Source organism: Suricata suricatta, chromosome 7 (genome assembly GCF_006229205.1).
Source record: "Suricata suricatta isolate VVHF042 chromosome 7, meerkat_22Aug2017_6uvM2_HiC, whole genome shotgun sequence".
Lineage (NCBI taxonomy): Eukaryota > Metazoa > Chordata > Mammalia > Carnivora > Herpestidae > Suricata > Suricata suricatta.
Window position 1 is genome coordinate 75,627,199 of NC_043706.1, and position 21,299 is coordinate 75,648,497.

General features: G+C 36.1%; 1 protein-coding gene and 1 long non-coding RNA gene across 3 annotated transcripts in view; one reads left to right on the forward strand and one right to left on the reverse strand.

Moving 5' to 3' along the window:
* Positions 1–1,893, reverse strand: part of LOC115296329 — a 37,160-nt gene extending 35,267 nt beyond the window's left edge. The window contains exon 1 of the long non-coding RNA XR_003910852.1: positions 1,576–1,893. This is a non-coding gene — a long non-coding RNA (uncharacterized LOC115296329). The remainder of the gene's footprint in view (positions 1–1,575) is intronic.
* A 147-nt stretch (positions 1,894–2,040) lies between these two features.
* On the forward strand, positions 2,041–19,116 carry SPACA1 (sperm acrosome associated 1). 2 transcript variants are annotated; one of them, XM_029944813.1, is made up of 7 exons: positions 2,041–2,339; positions 7,761–7,817; positions 11,355–11,456; positions 12,189–12,295; positions 12,895–13,030; positions 18,226–18,346; positions 18,878–19,116. In XM_029944813.1, exons 1-7 carry the CDS (start codon positions 2,114–2,116, stop codon positions 19,032–19,034), a joined length of 906 nt encoding a protein of 301 aa, XP_029800673.1. In that variant the 5' UTR covers positions 2,041–2,113; the 3' UTR covers positions 19,035–19,116. The 2 variants fall into 2 exon arrangements, with proteins under 2 accessions (XP_029800673.1, XP_029800674.1); XM_029944814.1 differs by lacking the exon at positions 7,761–7,817.
* The last annotated feature ends 2,183 nt before the right edge of the window (positions 19,117–21,299 follow it).

A 21,299-nucleotide genomic window follows, 5' to 3' on the forward strand; every position in this document is an offset into this window, starting at 1 on the left:
TTTGTTTCAATTAATGTACCTTTGTTAAAAATAAGTGGCTCTAAAGATCGTCCTACCATTTTTCTCAGTAATGTGCTTATCTGTTGGTCTACATTGGCTGGATATACTTATGTTCCAAAAGCCAGAATTTATGCTTAAGTTCACTTTGTAGTAGGTTATTCTTCAGCCCATGTGCCATAGGAATTGATGTTAACCCCAAAGAATGGGATAAGATCGTGTAGAAACACTTAAGCTGTTTCAAATTTCACGTATAAATCCATTGAACCATTTATTCATCAATATTCTCTTACTACCACATTGTAGCTATTAGGTCTAATCAAACTTGGAAGAACAAGATAAAAAAATTTCAAACCTAATTTGTTTTCATTGCTTGAACTCTTGACTATTACCCCACTGAATGCTTTTTCATTGTTAACTTTAAATTATATGAATCACTAAGGACCCAGTGAGCATGCAGGAGATGTGGTTGTGAAAGCCGGCTTTACAAATAATTTGCTGGATGATCTTATGTGAGTCATTTACTAGAAAGCCAGTTTTTAATCTCCTTACTTAAAAATGAAGAGATTGGAGTATTACATGATTTCTAAACTTTTGGCTCAAAACTCTGTTTCTCTTCTTAAAGAAGCCTGAATTAATTAAAGCAGACTTGATATTAACACCATCAATGGAAGGAACTTAATAGGATTTCATTTATTTCTATGATATAATTGGGCATATTGACACTGAATAAGAGGGCAGTCGGGAGTTACATTTACATCTAAGGTTTTCTGATTCAAGTGGCAATGCCATGGTATTCTTGCTTCTAGTCTTCTTGGTAAAAGAATTGATTCTTGGGTTAAGTCAATGTGGGGATTAATGGATTATGGTCAGAGAATAGCCTCTTAGTGCTTTATTCTTAGCTTGTTTCCCTTTTTAACATGTTCGTTAGTGACCTGAAAGAGACATATTTTCCAAATCAAACTTGGGAGAACTCTCTAATATGTTGACAATAGATTCAGAGTTCAAAAAACAAAATCTCAATGAAGCTTAAAATACAGGCCCAAAGCAAGAAGACAGAAATTAACAGGAACAAAGGTTATAGTTCTAGGGTTCTAGGTTTGGTTCCAAAAACATCATCTATCCAAATATGGAATGTAGTAGAAGAAACTTGACAAGAGATGCACCCTCCCCTTTTCCTTTTTCCCTTCCTATCTCCAATCTAGTATAAAGAAGCCCTATGGGGAATTGGGGAATTGATGGCGCAGCACAAAATCTTAAAAACTAGGGGCGCCTGGGGGGCTCAGTCAGTTGAGCGTCGGCTTTGGCTCAGGTCAAGATCTCACGGTTCGTGGGTTCGAGCCCCGCATCCGGCTCTGTGCTTACAGCTAGCTCAGAGCCTGAAGCCTGCTTCAGATTCTGTGTCTCCCTCTCTCTCTGACCCTCCCCTGCTCATGCTCTCTCTCTCTCTCAAAAATAAATAAAACATTAAAACAACAACAACAACAACAACTAAACAACACAGGTGTATTATTAACAAAAGTTTTTAGAGCCAAGAAAGAAAGTGGGTTCCTATGTCCTCTGCAAATCAAGTCTCACCTGCAGATATGGCTTTAGTTTGGGGCACCATACTTATTAAGGTTATGACAAATCCTTCTTGATACATGCCGAGTTAGCTACGCTGTATAAGGAATTTGAAACCAAGTCACATGAAGATTGCTGCTTCAGGGTCTAGCGATATGGTTTGGAGAGGAGTAGAGGTAGGAAGGACGAATGTCTTTCAGAAAGGGAAGGATAAACCAGCCAGAGGAGAGGCTTGAGCTACCCGGTTGCTTAGTAACCGAGCAAACGAGCTCAGCCCCTGCGGCTGCCCGCGCACCCGCGACGCAGGAAAGCGAGCCGCGCGGCCGCAGCCCGGTGGGCAGGGCCTTGGCGAGGCTGACCGCAGCCCCGCGCGCGTTCCAACGGCGCTAAGAGCCAGGGCGGCGTTCCTTTCGCCGGTGACGAGCCGTGACGCCTCAATGGTTACCTGTAGCGGCGCGGGCTTCGGAGTCTGGCGGCTCCTCTCTTCGACGCGCCTCTTGTCGGGAGCGGGCGGCTGCCGCTGCGCTTTGGCCGGCCGTCGAGGCCCAGAACCATGAGCCCCGGGGGCGCGGGCTGCTCCTACGGGCTGCTGCTGACGGTCGGCTGGCTGCTCCTGGCGGGCCTGCAGTCCGCGTGTGGGATGAACGTCACCGCCCTCCAGGATCCCAGCGTGGCCCACGACGCCGCCGCCGACGGCGAGGGCGACAGTGACGGCGAGGAGGAGGCCGAGAACGTGGACGAGACTGAGAGCGAGGCCCAACCTGTGCCAGAGGAGGATGGTGAGGGCGGGAGGCAAGGTCCTGCCCTCTGAGGACAAAGAATTATTATATCAGTTAACACATGTAGAGCTCTCTCTTGCAAACAGCCTGAATTAATACTTTTTCATATGCCTAATGGCCTTGAAAAGAATGTGCTAAGAAAAACAAATAAGCGTATATATAGAAATGATATAGAATTACTGCTAAATATTGCCCTGGACGAGGAAAAAGATACTTTTTTTTTTTAAGGAGTCGGGAAGTAGCCACTCACCATTAAGAATTATTTTAACTCCTCGTAGTTTTGTTTCTTTCCCTTTTTAGATTTTTTTTTAAGTTCCAAATTACTTTGAGGTTTTACTACTTTCCACATTTGCTCTTTAGGTTGGAACTCTTTGAAATTAATAACCCCCCTCTCTGTGACATATCTTAGACCAAAATGCTGGCAAAACTGCCCAGAAGCCCCAGGCCAGCTTCGTGCAGCTCCACCCTTGAGCACCTCTGTAGCATGCTGATATGATCTTTGTACGTTGATCTTCCATCCACAATGGAACGGTAGCAACAGAAAACACTTATCAAGGGACCCAACTAGTGGTTTTGTTGGCTAATACCTGTTAGCCAAGGGGGAATGCGGCTGTGCTTGTTTCATTATTTGAAACAATTTGCATTATTCTGCTGGCTCATTAAGCAATAAAACTTGACAAGCTAGTAACCATGTTTTATTGGTTAGTAACTCACTTGCTGGTAGATAGAAAGCCAGTTGCCGGTTTGCAGACGGCTCAAGGAGACCGGCTCCCTTACCCCATAAATGACCTGGCTGAGATTCTTTTAATTTCCTGGGCAGTCTCACATCTCTTAGTCTAATAGAATAAATGCTGTATTTATCAGCCTTTCTTTTATTTCCTGATGACAGTGACTCTCAACAACAGAACAAAATTGACTATCTGAGGTTAATTGTGGGATGTAGGTTTGTATTGCCTTGATAACATTAGGGAATTTGGAGAGGTCCTTGACTTTGGAAATGTGAAAGAGACTAGGCAAGAAAACATGTTCAAAAGCAGAATAGTTGTTGCCTAACTCTGGTTTTAAAAGTAATTAACAATTTTAATATTAAAATGTTCAAGGGATAGTTCTGCTTGTAATATGCTAACCAGAGTTTAGGCTAAATCCAGACAATAAAGTTATAATGTCTTAGATACAAATTCAAGTGTAGCCAAGATATTTATTCTCTCACTGTCTCAGTTTCGTGATCTGTGAACTTTAGGGAGTCTACCTTTTGGAATTTTATATGTACAATTTCATGCATAGTTACTTTTTCCTGAGAAGAGTGAGAATCCAGAACCATAAACAATTGGTAGTATCTAAGGTTAGAAATTTTATAGAGCCATTATTTGACAAAGCCTTAAACCCTCAAGGGACCAGTAAAAACAGTCATCACTATTTGCTGTCCAATGGCTTTTTTTTTTTTTTTTTAACTTTAAGGCATTTTACGAGTAATTTACAAAAGTAAGAATAAAGGGCTAATGAAACAACTTATATGAAATTTTATTAACAATGTAAATATGGAAAACTACAAACTTTTATTCCCTATTTCCTGGTTTTGAAGATGTATATACCCAAGATTGACAAAGCTCTTTGAATGCAACTAAATGCTCATTAATTGTTATGCATGAATCTGGAATGTATCCATCTTATAAATACTGATTCCAGATTTCAAGTACATCTTTAATAGATTCTGGTTTATTACTTTGGTTCTTTTTGCACTTGCATTGTCAAAACACAGTATTTTTGAAAACTATGATGCCATATATTTTGTTGATGAGAAGGATGCCATGTTCATTGCTCCATAATTGCAAAGTGTTTTCCTTTTAGATTTCTAAACACCAATTAGAATGATTGATCCAATGAATTTTACTCATTTCTACATCATCTATTTTCTTTTAGTTACCTTTGTATACATACCTGTGATCATGATCTGTCCATTTACAAACCTTATCAAGTAAATTTTGGGGGTATAAACAGCTTTGAAAAGGAAAGAATATTGTCCGTATCCTTTTAGCAAAATAGTATAGTCCAGCTTATTTTCACAAAACATTTCAGGATCAAGTCCTTCCTATTGAAAGACTAACTGGATGAGAATATCATGTATCTTTTTCATCCTTAGAAATGTAATACTCATTAAACCATTGATTCTGGAGTTACAGAAAATTCATCTAGGATATTTAAGTTATCAACATCTCTCATTTTGCTTATGCAGTCAATTTCACCATCATCTTTAGCATCTAAGGTGCTGCTATCTATCTCTCTGTTCATCTTCAGATTTACCCAACAATTGTGAAATGTTTCTGTCCTTCTCCTTACATTTATGGACCAAAAAACAAAAAGAAAAACAAAACAAAATTCAAAAACCTCAACTGTGTTCAATGAAAGATGGAAATAGACTACAAGAAAAGTGCATACAGAGTTTTTTTTTTTTTTTTTTTTTTCTTCCTGGAAGATAATGCAATGCTTTGGGCAAAGAAATAAGAAAACAAAGGCTATGATTTATTTTACAATCACATCATCTTTCTAGGCAATTCCAACCATTCTTCCATTTTATTATCTTAGTCTTTTTAAAAAACACAGTTGTAAATAATCAATAAGTAATACTAAAATCCATCATTATGGATGATGAAATAACATAATGTTTAAAAACACAGGAAAAATTACTAAAATAATTTGTACTCATTAATCACATAAGATATAGGAGTATAATAACATAAAATATACTCCTATATCTTATACCCTCATACCTTTTATAACTTTTTATGTACTTTAATATGATTTATAAATATAATGGTATACCTATACCTAAATGCTTAGGTTTATAGTTATCCCATACCTATAAGCTTACACTTATAAGACGACCAAGAATAGGCCTACATAATAATTGCAAAATAAAAAAATTACAAAATAGGATGAGTTTCATTCTATAAGCTTTATCCTATAGAAATATAACTGGCTTTTTCTTTTTCTTTGGAATATCTCTAAGAAAGAATAGAAGTTATGAAACATCAACCTTACATATCAACTCTTATAAAGGAAACTCAAGAATTAAAATTAGATTCTGATGGTATATATCAACAGTTAAGGTGTGCTGAGAATTGAAGAGAACATTTCAGGATTTACCAGAACAAAAAAGAGCAGGATCATTATCTACATCATTGTGGATGACCGGCTTTTATTAGTAAAGTCTAAAAGCCAGTAGGTTTTTAAGGAAACTTCATCACACTCTTGACTTCCATTGAAGTTACTATTGAAATTTCTACTCATTTTCATCTGTTCTATCAAATTAAGATAGCCTATCAGTATTTTGGGCACAGCTAGTTTTCAGCTCTGTGTGTAAGACTTTTATTTCTCTAAGCTTTCATTTTGTTAGGCTTGCCTAGTATTCCATCCTGTCATTTTCAGACCCTGATTTATTTTCAAACATATTTGCTTTCCTTCCTAGTTTTTCAGAATCTCTGGATTCAGTCAGCATGATACTAGTATTTTCCAAGCCATTAATAAAAAAATCAAACAGGACAGAGTCCTGTGACACGTCATTCCTTACACATTGGCACCAAGCAATTAGTTAGCATCAGTGGATATTACTGTTTAACAAGTTACACATAAAAAGTCTACTGACATTCAGACCATATTTTTCCTTTATACTCATAAGTATATAACAGGAAATTTTGACAAATATCACACTGAAGTCCAGGTACATATAATTTATCTAACCTACCAGTATAGGATTCCCAGCAAAAATGAAAGTCATTGAGGAGCACTTGGGTGGATCAGTCAGTTGAGTTTCTGACTCTTGATTTCAGCTCAGGTCCTGATCCCAGGGTTATGGGGTTGGGCTCCATGCTGAGGGAGGAGTCTAAGATTCACTCACTCTCCCTCTGCCCCCTCTGTCCCACCCACACTCATTCTTTCTCTAAAAAGATAAAAGGAAAGTCACTGAATGACCTAATGGACAATCAAAGCCAAAAGGGACTTTAGAGATCATCACATTAAATCCAGTCTTTTATTGGAGATAGGAGAGTTTAATTTACTTTCCCAAAGTTGCACAGGTAGTGAAGAGTAGGGCTGATTGATTAATTAATAGTTTTTTAATGGTTTTTGAGAAGAGGTTGTATTTAAAAGCTAATACTCATCCTCCTACCTGTATTTCCTATGTTCAAGATTTGGGTTTTAATTTATATTTTATAATGTGCCAGCAGAAAGTATCCAAGCATCCCAAGCAAAAATGTCATTTCAAAATTGATTATGATAGGCCAAATAATTTAACAAAGTCAATATTGATTTACTTAACATATGTACATCAATGGCATACTATTATTAAGCATATTTGGTGCTTGTAAGTATAGAATAACACTGTTTATGAACATATTGTCTTACAGTAATCAAAATAGGAAAAAATGTGATGTGTACTGACTATGAATGAAATTATGATATCTTAAGCATGTTTATAGCATTAAATAAGCTACAGAATGTTTTCACATACATTTAAATCTTCCAATAATCAAATAAGATAGATTTTCCTTTCCACATTTTTGCGGAAGAGTTAAGTAGGCCTGACAGAGTTTTAAATAATTTGATGAAACTCAGCTGATTAGTGGAAGAAGCAGCAATGTGGACTCCAATTCCAATGCACTTTCCCATGTAATATTGTTAATTTAGGATACGATGTTTTTTTAAAAAAATGCTAACATCTCATGTAATTTTTTTTATATTGAGATATTAGTCCTAATCTGCTGTGAAGAATTGGCTGGTAGAAATCATGCCAGATTACAAAAAGAAACGTGATTTAACAGCAATTATATTTAACTACTCAAACACATGTGTATTCCTAAATTATCCTGCTAAATAAAGTGTTGGAATAAATTCTTGGGAATAATTTATCATCTTAACTTAAAAATGTATAGAACCAATCTATAACAGCGATTTTAATGAACATTTGGGATAAAGACTTCTTTTTGGATGGAAATGATGCACTCAAAATTTATTTTGGAAAACAGAGAATAGAAAAATCAGGCCTTACAGTTGTAAGGCTTTTGTTTTGTTTTGTTTTGTTTTTCTGACCTATAGAACTTTAACTCACCATGTATTCAGCTGATGAAAAAAATATTTTTAATTTATATAAGAGTTTATAAATATAGACCTTTTTCCAAGGTATTTCCTAATTTAATTCATTACTTTTAAGGTTTAGGCTTCTTTTGATTTAAGCAATAATAGAAGATGTACTAGGAATGACATTGCTTTTCTGATTTAAAAAGTAAAAAAACTTTTTTTTCTGATTGAAGTTAAATACTATCTGCTTCCCATATGATGAATGATGTGTCCTTCATCCTCAAGTAGTTTTTCACGTAGAAAAGTTTTCACATGATTCAATAATGTATCTTTGCACTTTATATTTAGTTTCAAATAACACAGCAGTCAAAGAAGTAGAGTTTGGGATGTGCACCGTTACCTGTGGTAAGTAGCACAGAACAGATTATTCAACACTATTGTAATTTGGCGGGAAGGGAAGGTGGAAGCTGTGGCAAATTTTATTTGTAATTTGTGTGCTCTCGTTTATCTCTCAAACTGCAACTTACACACAAAACTCAAAAGGTAAGATATTTTCAGTTCATAACCTTTAAGTCTTATTTTAAGCCAGCTCCTTATATATTTTTTTGACACTTAAACTGCCTTCACTAAGCAAAACTTGATCTCACAGATGTTCGGAAGATGAAGATCTTCCGATGTATCTCACAGATGTCTTCCCACACACTGCGTGGCAAATCTATTAAGAAATTTGTGTATTTGTAATAGTCTATTATAAATTCTACATTTCTCCAACTCATATGTCTTGGGGAACAGAGGTATTAGCTTTGGGGGGGAAGATAATATTCATAAACTATGACTTTTTTCTATCATTCCATGAAGAGAAAGTGAACATAGTATCTCTCCCAGGGGGTGGGATTAAGGCTACCCTGCTCTAATAGACCAGCGTTTCTCAAACTTGAGTGTTCACCCTAAGTGCCTGCAGGGCTTGTTAAAGCCCAGGCTGTTGGATCTAACCCTTGCGACTAACTTACTAGGTCTTTGGAGGAGCCGAAGAATTTGTATTTCTAAACAAGTTCACGAATAAAGCTGATGCAGCTGGTTAAAAGACTATCTTTTGACAACCACTTGGAGAAGCACTATAGATAGACTAGCATGCTGAGAAGACAATAGATAATTCACAATGAAGTTAGTTTATTCTAAATAGAACCTGCCTTGCAAAAACAATAGTGATGAGAAGGAAAGACAAAAACCAAGGGGTAAGACAGCAAATCCAGGCAGACATAGAGCAGATTTTTTTTAAAACTACACCTGAATTGTTTATATTTCAAATAACATATTTTTTATTGTGGCAAAATAAACCCAACATAAAATTTACTATTTTTTATCATTTTTAAATGCACAACTCAGAGACCTTAAGCATGTTCACATTGTTGTGCAATGATTACCACCATCCATCTCCAGAAGTCTTTCATCATCCCCAAATGGAACCTCCCTACCCATTAAAACATTCACTCCCTGCTCTCCCCTCCCCCCAGAACCACTGTTCTCCTTTCTGCCTCTTAAGATAATTTTAAAACTTTTTTTTTTACCTTAACTTCTTACTGGATCAGAGTCAGAAATGAAAGGAATACATATAATAAACTTGTGAATAATCATTTGCCCTTTACATCTTCCTATTGCTGCTTGCTTGAGAAATTTTCATAGGTATAGATTATTTTTAAGATAATTTATAGTATATTACTCTATTATTTAGAGATGTATTTCAAAAATTATATATTTGCTCATTCATCAAATGATCTTTTGAATTTTGCCTACTATGTGCCAGGCATTGTTACAGAAACTGCAACAAAGCAGAGGAAACTCCTTGCCTTCAAGGAGTGTGTGTTTCAGTAGGGGCAAAGAGAAACATAATATTAAAACATGTAACATGTCAGATGATGATAAATTATATGGAGAAAGGTAAACCAAAAAGTAATATTTCACATCTAAAATATTTTAAAATATTTTCAAGCTTTTTCGGTTTATAACAGAACTATTTAGATTTTTAAAAAAGTGCTCTGGTGAGGACTCTATTGAACTCCCAAAAGAATATTTTAGCAGTCAAAAAATTTTCTTTTTCTGGAATACCCAGGCAGATTTTTAGGTTTACTTGGACTTACAGAAAATCTCACATCTACACACATCATCGCAATGAACTGTATTTGGCTAAATAAATTCATAAATAAATTTGCTTGGAAAATATTTATGCAGTTCAGAATAAGGCTGTGCATCTAGTGAGGTACCTTTCAGAAATTCAAGCAGAGCTATACTGCAACCATTCTTAGGCATCTCTTTTAATCAAAAGAAATCTTTCCTCAAAGAGTACACTTACCATGATGAGCACTGAGTAATGCATAGAATTGTTGAATCACTAAATTGTAGACCCAAAACTAATGTAACACTGTATGTTAACTACATTGGAATTAAAATAAAAACATAATTTGAAAAAAGAGAGGTCTTTCCTCCTCCAATCACTTATCTCCTTATCTCATGTAGTGTCTTCTCCTTTGCTACTCAAAGTTTGGTCCACAGATTAGCTTCACCTGGGAGCTTGTCATAAAAATGCAGAATCTCAGAACCTATTCCGTACCTACTGAGTCAGAATTTGCCTATTAATAAGATTTCCAGGTGACTGGATGCACTCTAAAGTTTGAGAAGCACTGTTGTAAGTCATCTGTAGACTTCAACTCACCCTTGTCCTTGAGAATGGGTGTTATGATTAACATCTTTGAAGGCTGAAAGAGGGAATCTGGAAGACAAGGAAATCAAGATGCACTGTTCCTTAGCCCATGATCATACCGTCTTATCACAGGTCATTTATCCATAGGACATGTTTAGCATGTTGTAGATTAAGCATTTTATCGTGTTCCTTAATTATGGCAATGAAAGGCAAACCCAGCGGAGATCTGAGATCGGTTAGTAAAGACTTGATTTCTTATAATAAAAGCATATGGTAATTCTAAAGAGAGGATCTTGTTAGAAATTGAGATTTAGTCATTAATAGTTTGTCCTCCTATATTTAATGCAGAGATTTTACTAATCTAAATATTAAAGCATCATTTTTGTTTTAAAAAAAGTGATTCTGGCAGGGCGCCTGGGTGGCTCAGTTGGTTAAGTGTCTGACTCTTGATTTCGGCTTAGGTCATGATCTCATGGTTTGTGAGTTTGAGCTCTCTGGCTCTGAGCTGACAGTGTGGAGTCTGCTTGGATTTCTCTCTCTCTCTCTCTCTCTCTCTCTCTCTGCCTTTCCCCCCTCTCAAAATAAATAAACAAACATTTTAAAAAGAGAAAATAAAATGTGTCTTTGAGAATGTCCTCTAGAGTTCCAAAACCTCTTCTAAAAGTTCCAGGGGCAGATGAATTTGGAAGATCCTGTATACTACTGTGTTTTGTCAAATCTAAGACTTTATCAGCTATAAGAAGTATATTTTATGCACCTCTAACATGGAAAAATGCTGCCAATTTGTCACATGTTGTCAATTCTAAGATAAATTCTGATTTCAAAAATGTTAAAATGTAAAAATTTTAGGTCTTCAATGAAAATTTATACACAATAGCACATTAATTTATTAGCTTATTCAAACAGCTTATTCAAAATTCCCCCCAAATTCTATAAATAAAGAGGACCCTTTAATTTTATTTAATGGATCATTTTCAAATGTGTATATTTTTGGAATCCTTTTTCTTATGCTAACAACCAAAGGAACTAGTGTTTCATGTAACTCACTTTGGGAAATGCTGTTTTATGAAATAATTCAAAATGAGGGGCATAAAATAATTCTAAGCATTATTTCCCTGAATTTAGAATTTAACTTCTGAAATTAGGAGAAAAGTCTCAAAAAAACCAAAAAGGCTTAGGGGGGAAGGAAAGAAAAGAAACTGGAATGACTTTTTCATAACACTTGCTTATTTGTTTTACCAAAGGTATTGGTATTAGAGAAGTTATCCTAACAAATGGATGCCCTGGAGGTGAATCCAAGTGTATCGTAAGGGTGGAAGAATGCCGTGGACCAGTAGATTGTGGCTGTGAGTTGGACTCTGTACTGGGGGAGAGAGAAGGGAAGAGTTTACTCTGGGGAAATAGGCTTAACCTCTGGTTGCCATGAGTGGAAGGAGTTGATCAATTGATGTACTGCAAGGAAACTTAATAAAACTTAAAATTGTAGTTCTCTGGACAGTAATAGCTCTGAGTGCCTTTGTGCTTTTGCTTTACTTTTTTTTCAGGGATGTCTAAAGTTTAACCTATATTCTCTGTAACACACTGGAAACTTATTACACTCAGGGTCTGTGGTCAAGGTTGTCCTATAGTGAAACACTTCTGACATTTTGGTCATGACAAGTGATTGGCATGATTATCAGTAGATTGGCAAACTTTAAACTCAGAACTTTGAGGTTTGTTCTATATCAAATTATACCACTTTGAGAGTTCATTATCTGTAGTGGGGGTGCCTAACCAATAAATGGAAAGCCACTAGCAGATCTGAAAGCTTAATCTCATAGATCACTAAATTGGTTTCCCTTGCTATTTATTCTGCAGAAGGACCAGAAAGCTATTGAGTCTCCCACCTGCTTCTTTTAATGACTCCACTTTACATTATTCCTCTCTGCTCTTCTACACTCAAACTCTCAATAATAATTTTGATAACTTCTAGTGTATAATTGATTTTAAAACTGAAAGTGGCTTTTAAAAGTAGCCTTTGTATAAAGCAATGTACAATGCCCAATGGTATATATGTATTTAATTTTTCTTGTTTTTAGGGGGCAGACCAGTTTCAGAAAGTCTTGACAGTGTTAGACTGGCATGTATTCATATATCTCCTGTAAATCGTTTCAAATATGTTTGGAAACTTCTAAGGCCAGAGCAAGTAAGTCATGAATGTATGTAATTTGGTGCTTTCTAGTGAGTGATAAAATTGGTGTCCCAGTGCTTGAGGGCTATCAGAAAACTCTCTTTAGAAACAGTTTGCAAAAATGAAGTTAAAAATCTTACAATTTTGTTATTTCTGAGATTTAAAATTTTTCATTGTTAAGTGGGGCTAAATCTTTACATATGTCTTGGGGTCAGTTATTATCAGAACTTAAAAACGTCCATTTTATGTAAAGTTTTCTATTTTGGAAGCAAATTTTTCATTTGTATGTATAGGAATTGTATCCAGATAACAGGGGCTTAAGTGTCAGATATACACCAAGTGTTACAGTTTATTTTAACCCACATAACATTCTATGAGGTACTCCTTTCATTACGCCTGTTTTACGATAAATAACTGAGAAGCAGTCACACAGGCAGGAAGTGGTAGGGTTGGTACTCTATTGTCTGGGTTGCCTGACTCTAAAATCCATGTGTATAATTAATTACTGTCCTAGACTGAAAGACAATGATGACTCTTTCGTTATGGGGAATAAATTGTTTCTGGATCTTAAGTTCATATGAAGAATATTAGTACTTTTTTTCCTTTTTAAATAGCAACCCATTATCCTTGCAAATGATTCAGCAATCCTGGAAGTACGCAGAGAAATTCACCCGTTGGTTTTTGAGTGTGCCACCTTGGATAATAATGAAATGGTAGCATCTATTAAATTCACAGTCTATACAACAAGTGGTAAGTGCCCAGTGCCCAGTCATGTTTCTGTTTGCTTATATCAAACTTTAAAAAGCATCAAAATCATCTGGAAAACTCCTTGCAACACAGATTGATAGCCCCACTGCAGAGTCTCGGACACAGTAGATCCTGGATAGGGCTGGCAGAATAGTTAGCATTTCTAACAAGTTCTCAGGTGCTGCTGGTCTGAGACAACATTTTGTAAACCACTGGTTTACATCATTTAGACTTTCTACAAGGTGATGCTTAATTTCTTTAAAAATTTGTGTAATGTTTATTTATATTTGAGAGAGAGAGAGAGAGAGAGAGGCAGAACTCGAGCAGGGGAGGGGAGGAGACAGAGGGAGACACAGAATCCAAAGCAGGCTCCAGGCTCTGAGTTGTCGGCACAGAGCCTGACTTGAGGCTTGAACCCAAGAACTGCAGGATCATAACCTGAGCCAAAGTGGGCGCTTAACCGACAGAGCCACCCAGGAACCTGGGTGATGTTTACTTCCTTTTTCACAAAGTAGAATCAGATGGGTTTCACCTTGGAAAACAGGTGAATTCCTGAAGCATTTCCAAAGAACAGTCCTCTAACTTGAATTATACTCTTACTCCTAACACAAGAGTGAAAGTGGATACATGGATGCTTACAGAATTTTTGGTACAGTAAAATAAATAAAACTAAGAAACATTATATCAAAACATGGCTTTTAAAAAATTATTTATTTGAAGAAAATATTTTTTGGATGAAACAATAATGCAAAACTCCTCAATTTTTGTCACAAAAGGCAAATCTTGTCCTGAATGTAACTTCACATGTTAGAAACCCTGCTTCCCTTGAAGAACGGATCCATTTGCATATCCTTTCAGTTTAGACTATAATGTCTAATATATCTAATTATTTCCTTTTGTTCAGTTCTTAAATAGTTTTACCGTGGTTGTCATTGTTATTAAGGGTATAAGGGGGCTTGGTCACAAGGTCTTGTGAGAATCCAATCAAGGTTCAGGAGGCTTTCCCAGAAAAATGCCCGCATAAACAAACATGCCAAAAGCTACCTGTTATTTTAAGAGAGTTCATGGATTTCTTGAAGCTATTTCTCAATCCCATGTAAATAATTTATGCCGTAGTTTAGAGATACTGTACAACATAACACGTTTATCAAAATGGAAATAAACTAAAATTTTTTGGGGATGACTTTTAAAAATAAACTATAACTTTCTTTGATGTGTTAAGTGTTTTTAAAAAGACATTTATGGTGAAAGATAATAATGTTAGTCTTATGTTGAAAGAATAATTTCAGTAAGGTACTAAAAAAGGCAGGAAAGGGCCAAACCTCGTCAAACTAAAGCATATCTCAGTGAGTTACAGTTCAGGGTATTAAAGGTTTGGGGGGCCATTCTCCATTTTGTTCCTACAGCCTAATCCTTGTTAGGACCATAGCTCTTCCTGTGATTAGAAGTCAGTATGCATTTGATATTGTGTAAGCTAAGGGCTAGAACACAGACCCCAAAATATTAGTCCTTAAAGGAGACAAAGTTGCTTTCTCTCTTGTAACCAGTAGTCCAAGGCTGATGGGTTAGCTCTGCCATCTCAGGACATGCACTGGTTAAATGACAAAGTGTTTTCAGAACACGTTAGTATCAGTTTCTTTTAAAAATGACAATTGGGAACACCACTGCAATCGACGCTTTTGGCTATTTGGACACTGAACAAATATTTTGTCTATAAATGTGTATGTGTCAACCCAACACAGCACGAGCTTGAAACAATTACACAGTTGCAATATTATTAGGGTAAGTATGGTTTAGTTAATGAAATTTCCCACCCATTCCCTTTACATCAGATTTTTCACTTCCACAACAGTAGTCTTTATAATTAGGCATTGTTATGGATTGACTTGTGTCTCCTTTCTTAAGTCTTAACTCCCAGAACCTCAGAATGTGACTGTATTTGGAAATAGGATCATTGCCGATGTAATTTGTTCAGTTAGCAGAAGGTCATACAGACTAGAATGCAGTGGGCCTTTAATTCACTATGATTGGTATCCTTCTAAGAAGAGGGAAATTTGGAAACAAATACAGAATGAAAGAGTAGAGAATGTCATGTGAAGACACACTCAGGGAGAAGACAGCCATGTGAAAACAGATGCCAAGATTAGAGTTACATTGCCAGAAGTCCAGGAGCACCTGGGGCCACCAGAAGCAGGAGAAGAAAGGAAGGATCTGGCCCCAGAGCCGTTGGAGGCAGCATGGCCTAACCAACACCTTAGTTTTTCTAAGATGTTAGAACATAAAAATTCACCTATTTTTCATTAAAAATTTTCAATAGGAAACAGCCCATTTTTTAGGAATAACAGTAATCTAGATATAAAAATAATCCATGCAAAAAGACTACTGTTGAAATGAAGTAACTAGATACTACCATCAGCATTTTACTATTGATCTATCCATCCTTCTATAAATCCATTGATCCGTCTTATTTTTTCAGTGCATTTCAGCCTAATTTGCTAATGTCTGCACACTTCCCACAGAAATTTCACTCTCCATCCTCTCTTGGCTAGTATTGCAGAGTAATGAATAAATGGCAAGGAATTTTGCCATTTCTTCTTCTCAGGTTTTAATCCTAAAAGGTGTCTTTCATTTGAGCTTAAAAAAGTCTCACTGCTTCTGTAAATCTAAAATTATCAAAAACAAAAAGATTTTTAAATATCTAACAATGTTGGAATATAAATATGATGTGATTTCTCTGTCATACTTGAAACTATTTAGTGAGATCACTAATTGAGCTTATAGCACTGGAATTACTAAGAAAAGTGAAAAATTATACTCCTTGGTGTTTAAAGAGGAGGAGGAGGGGTGCCTGGGTGGCTCAGTCTGTTAAGCGTCCGACTTTGGCTCCGGTCATGATCTTGCAGTCTGCGAGTTTGAGCCCCACAGCAAGCTCTGTGCTGACAGCTGGCTCAGAGCCTGGAGCCTGCTTTGGATTCTGTGTCTCCTTCTCTCTCTGCCCCTCCCCTACTCACCTCTGTCTCTGTGTCAAAAATAAACATTAAAAAGAGTAGGGAGGAAATCCAGACAAATAAGCAGTTGAAATTGCCCATACAGGAAACTGTTACTGATAGAGTGGTACTTACTAAAATTAAAATATTACAAGATATAAAACATAGCTTGCACAAATCATTGATGAACATTGGTTTACTTGTCTATGTAGTTCAGTAGTTGCATTTGGTTGATCTCTTTGGTCCTTTTCCACATGAATTCTTTATGGTCCTATGATTTATGAACTGTGAAGAACCACAAGAAAGCTATATAATTGGTAAGGTAAGTAAAATTTGATGTAACACCACCAATTTACAATGTAACAATGTTATAGTACATATAGTAGATTGGCTTTGTCTCTTTATTAACCTTATTTGCAAGAAAAGCAGAAAGATATGGGAAAGAATGTCTAATTTAAAAGTGGTTTGTGGATATTTGTATAAAAAATAAACTTCAAGCTCTATCTTACAACATATCTAAAAATTAGAAATATATCATAGTCCTAAATGTAAACATGAAAACCATCAAGCTTTAAAAAGGGAACACAAGAGAATATCTGCATAATTCAGGAGGAGGCAAAGGTTTCTTAGATATGACTCAGAAAACAATCACCATAAAAGGGAACACTGATAAATTAGGCTTCATCAAAATAAAAACTTTAGCTCATTAAAAGAAGTCATTAGAAAAATGAATAGGCAAGCCAAAACCTGGAGAAGAAAATTCACAAAACATGTACAACCAGTGCAATCAGTTTGGGCAAAGATCTTACAGTTTCTTGGAAAAATAAAGTGTACCTCTACCTTATGACCCAGAGTTCCACTTGTAGGTATTTATCCAAGAGAAATGTACATTTGCAGATGACTTGAATAAAAATGTTCATAGCAGTTTGTGTATAATAGCTTGAAGGTGTAACAGCCTAGATGTCCATCAGTAGGAAAATGAATAGACAAATTGGAATAGTACTCATCAATAAAAAAAGAAAAAAACTATCAATACATGCAGCAGTGTAGGTAAATCTCTAAAATAAGCTGAGTAAAAAAACTAACACGAAGGAATATATTGTGTATATTCCCATTCCTATAAAGTTCTAGAACAGGCAGAACTAATCTGTGGTGGAAAAGAAAATCAGGACAGTAGTGATTAACTGGGAGAGGCTTAGGGAGTTACTGGGGATACAACAATAGTCCACGTCTTCATAGACTTTGAATTACATATGTGTGTTTGCATTTGCCAAAATAAATGTACATTTAAAATCATTGTGCAACTTATGGTAAATTTCACCTGAGAAGAAAAGGATAAATAAGTATTAAAGTCTAGTTAATGATATGCCTGTTGAAGATTTTTGTGGGAAGTGTGCAGACATTAGCAAATTATTTTGAAATGCATTGAAAAATTAAGATGGATCAATGGATTTATAGAAGGATGGACAGATGGATAGTAAAATGTTGATGGTAGTATCTAGGTGGTGGGAATATAGGATGTTCATTGTTAAATTCTTTAAACTTTTCTACATGTTTGAAAAGGACATTTCATGTCCATCAACTGAGTGGATAAAGAAGATGTGGTTTATATATACAATGGAATACTTCATGGCAATGAGAAAGAATGAAATCCTGCCATTTGCAGCAACGTGGATGGAACTGGAGGGTATTATGCTAAATGGAAACAAGTCAGAGAAATACAATATCATGTTTTCATTCATAAGTGGAACCTGAGAAACTTAACAGAAGACCACGGGGGAAGGGAAGGAAAAAATATAGTTAAAAATAGAGAGGGAGGGAGGAAAACCATAAGAGACTCTTAAATACAGCGAATAAACTGAGGGTTGATGGTGGGCACAGAGGAGAGGAGAAAATGGGTGATGGGCATTGAGGAGGGCACTTGTTGGGATGAGCACTGGGTATTGTATATAATTAATGAATCATGGGAATTTACCCCCAAACCCAAGAGCACGCTGTACATACTGTATGTTAGCCAATTTGACAATAAATTATATCTTAAAAAAAGAAAAAGACATTTCAAAGGTGATGAGCAAGTTGACTAATAACTTTCTTTCTACTAATTCTTCCTATATTTTTCTAAAGTCGTTTTTTAGATATAAAGTTTCCATTTAGATATATATCTCCTTTTTTCCAGTAGTAAGAATCATCAGGTATGTGTTTTTTCTCTAGAATTGCAAATGAAAAGATCAAGCCGACCAGACACTGATGCAGTCCTAGTTTTTGTGCTGACCATAGGAGTTATTATCTGTATATTTGTGATCTTTTTATTGATCTTCATAATTATAAACTGGTAGGTAAAAGGCTCAGCTGAGTCATCACCCTTGCTTGATGTCCTCCTTGTCTGTCCCTACTTCTTGTTTAATGAGTCCAAAGCTCTGTCCGTAATTCCTCCCACATGTATCCTGAAACAGTCCAACACACTCTGTACCTCCTGCAACTGTTCTAGTTCAGGCTAACCTCAAGACTTGCTTCCCAGCCACAAGAGAGCTTTAAATGCAATTTTTATAATTTCACATAGTAATTACTTAAAAAAAAGTGTTTTGAATGGATATGTGTGTTGTCCAGTTGTAATTCTTACAACTCTAAAATTTGGTTAGTATAAAGCTACTAATTCATTTTTTAAAAGAGTATTTTTAATACTTACAGGAGTTTACACTCTGGCACAGTCTCAGGACTCATCCACTGTCACCATGTAGCTGATACACCACAAACTAAAAATAAATCATGTCTAAGGAGGCACTTCTATATAGAGTAAATTATATAGATCTATTTAGTTTTGGTTTTCATTTCACAAGGGATTTTTGTTTTGTTTTTTCTCTAGGGAGGCAGTCAAGTCGTTCTGGGGGGAGAAATCCTCGTCAACTGAGATACAGTCTGAGATGAGTTTAGTGAGATACAAAGATTCAACTTCTCTTGAGCAATCACCAACAGAAATACCTGGAACTGAAGATGATGCTTTAAGTGAATGGAATGAATGATATATGGATGATATATAAAAAATAAAAAGAGATTAGAACATATCAGATTCACTACTATAAAAATAAAATATATGGTTAAATACTTCAATAATTTTGCAAGTGATTTCCCACAGTCTAAGGGTGATGCAATATGAGAAGGGGCTGTTGTAATCAGTGTCTTCATGGTAGAGTTATCAAAAATTATTTTAAATTGTTCTCAACATTTGCCATTTCAGGGAATCACTTGGTAAGATTTACCTAGAGGTACACACACACAGTATTCTAAACACATTTTTGATCAATTTGATCACTTCTAAGGCGATTTACCTGTTTTTTCCCAAACAAGAAAAATGTCACATAGAAGATGCCTTGCATATTAGACTTTCTCCCTTGTGGGATCACTGGATTGAACTTACTAAAGCAAATCATCCTTTGGAATTTCTGCAGGGCACTTGAATATAAAGCATCACTTGCAAAACATAAAATAATAACAACAACAGCAACAACCAACACTTAGTAACTATCATGTGCCAAGCATTGCTCAAAGGATTTTATATATATTAGGTAATGTAACTGTGATTGTAAATAGGAAATATGTAAGGAGGAACTGGGGTGGAACTTGGAGATGGCTGAGTAAATGATAGAAATTTAACTTGCCATGTATTTCTCACAGAAGAAAAATGCATTAAGAGCTTTTGAATGTCCACTGATAAGAGCCTTCATTGTGCTTGGTATTCAGGTGATAACATCTCAAAACCAAGGTACTTATTTCTGAACATCACCACTGCCTTTTTGTATGTGTCATTATGTGATACAGTCATGGCCAACTCTCATGGAAGTTACCGAGGTACTAGACAGTTTGATTTGGTAGACTTAGCAGATTATTTTTCAGAGGTTATGACAGTAGCACAAAATATACTTATTTTTTTATAGATGAATTCTATGCCAACTTCATTGCTCCTATTACAAGATTTTCCGGATGATAGCATTAATTCTGCACATCGGTGAAAAAGACCCTGTAAATGGGCATTTATGGTATACCTCCCTCTAGTAGTCTAGACATAGGCTATGTTGTGGAATTATCCATGCTTTCCATTTCATATTTGTATTTGAGAGAAGCAATTAAGAATTGGCTGGAAAATGATTGTTATTTGTTGTGGGAATTCCACTTGAAGCTTCTAGTGAAAAGAAACTGTTTTAATAAAATCTGCAAAATAATTGTGGCAGGAGTTGTTTTTGTTTTGGGGTTTTTTGGTGACAACCCTCTTCCCTAGATAAGTATAGGGGGAGTCAACCTTCCAGTTCTTATCCCTGATTAAGTATGGCATAGGTGTTAAACATTCTTCAATGGTAATTATCATCCTTATTTTTAGTACTGTGAACAGCAGTGGTTTCTAACTGTAGTTCAGTGACTGTTAATGTTCAGTCAGGTTAATGGGTGAGGTGGTATTTCTGGCTGTCTAGTCTCCAGGGATGTGGTCAGGTGGGGACCATGTGACTAGTTCTGGCCAATGAATTATGAGACAAAATTCCAAGTTTCACTTTCAGACTAGAACTTTTCCCTGTGAAAACATCCAGAGCTTATCTCCTCTCTGCTAGAGTGACCAAAAATGCTTAGCTGCTGACTGCACCGACATCTTGGATCCCAGAGTGAGGCTCACATGACACAGGATCTCCAGTCAACCAACTATGGATATGCAGCAGGAGATAGAAATAGACCTGGTTATTTTAAGCCACTGAAGGTTAGAGGTTGTTGGATATGGCAGCTTTACTAAGACTATCCTTATTGACACATAAATATTTTCTGAAAAACAGGCCTTCATGGTCCTATGAGTTGAAGACTTCTTTAGTGCAGAGCTTCCCCTCAATATGCTATCCCTCTCTAAGAAGGGGATATAGGTGTAATTTTTTTAAATATTTATTTTTGAAAGAGAGCGGGGGAGGGCAGCGAGTGGGGGACAGAAGATTGGAAGCAGGCTCTGCACTTACAGCAGTGAGCCCAACGTGGGTCTTGAACACACAAACCATGAGATGACAACCTGAGCCAAAGTCAGATGCTCAACCAACTGAGCTACCCAGGCACCCTAGGTATAATAGTTCTCAAATTATTGGTCTGTTGAACAAAGGTATAAGCATGCACGAATATTAATACTATGCCAACTCAGAAATACAGTTTTGAGCAGAACTGTTTGATAAGTCTGTTTACAAGGAGTCTGGCAAGGCTCAGTGAACTAGTCTTTCATAATGTATAACATACTACATATCAGCAATGCACCTTGACCATAG

Coding starts and splice junctions, on each gene's coding strand:
- SPACA1 (XM_029944813.1), top strand. CDS start 2,114: ATGAGCCCCGGGGGCGCGGGCTGCTCCTACGGGCTGCTGCTGACGGTC. Junction 12,296..12,894: donor AACTTCTAAGGCCAGAGCAA/GTAAGTCATGAA, acceptor CTTTTTAAATAG/CAACCCATTATCCTTGCAAA. Junction 18,347..18,877: donor ATCTTCATAATTATAAACTG/GTAGGTAAAAGG, acceptor TTTTTTCTCTAG/GGAGGCAGTCAAGTCGTTCT.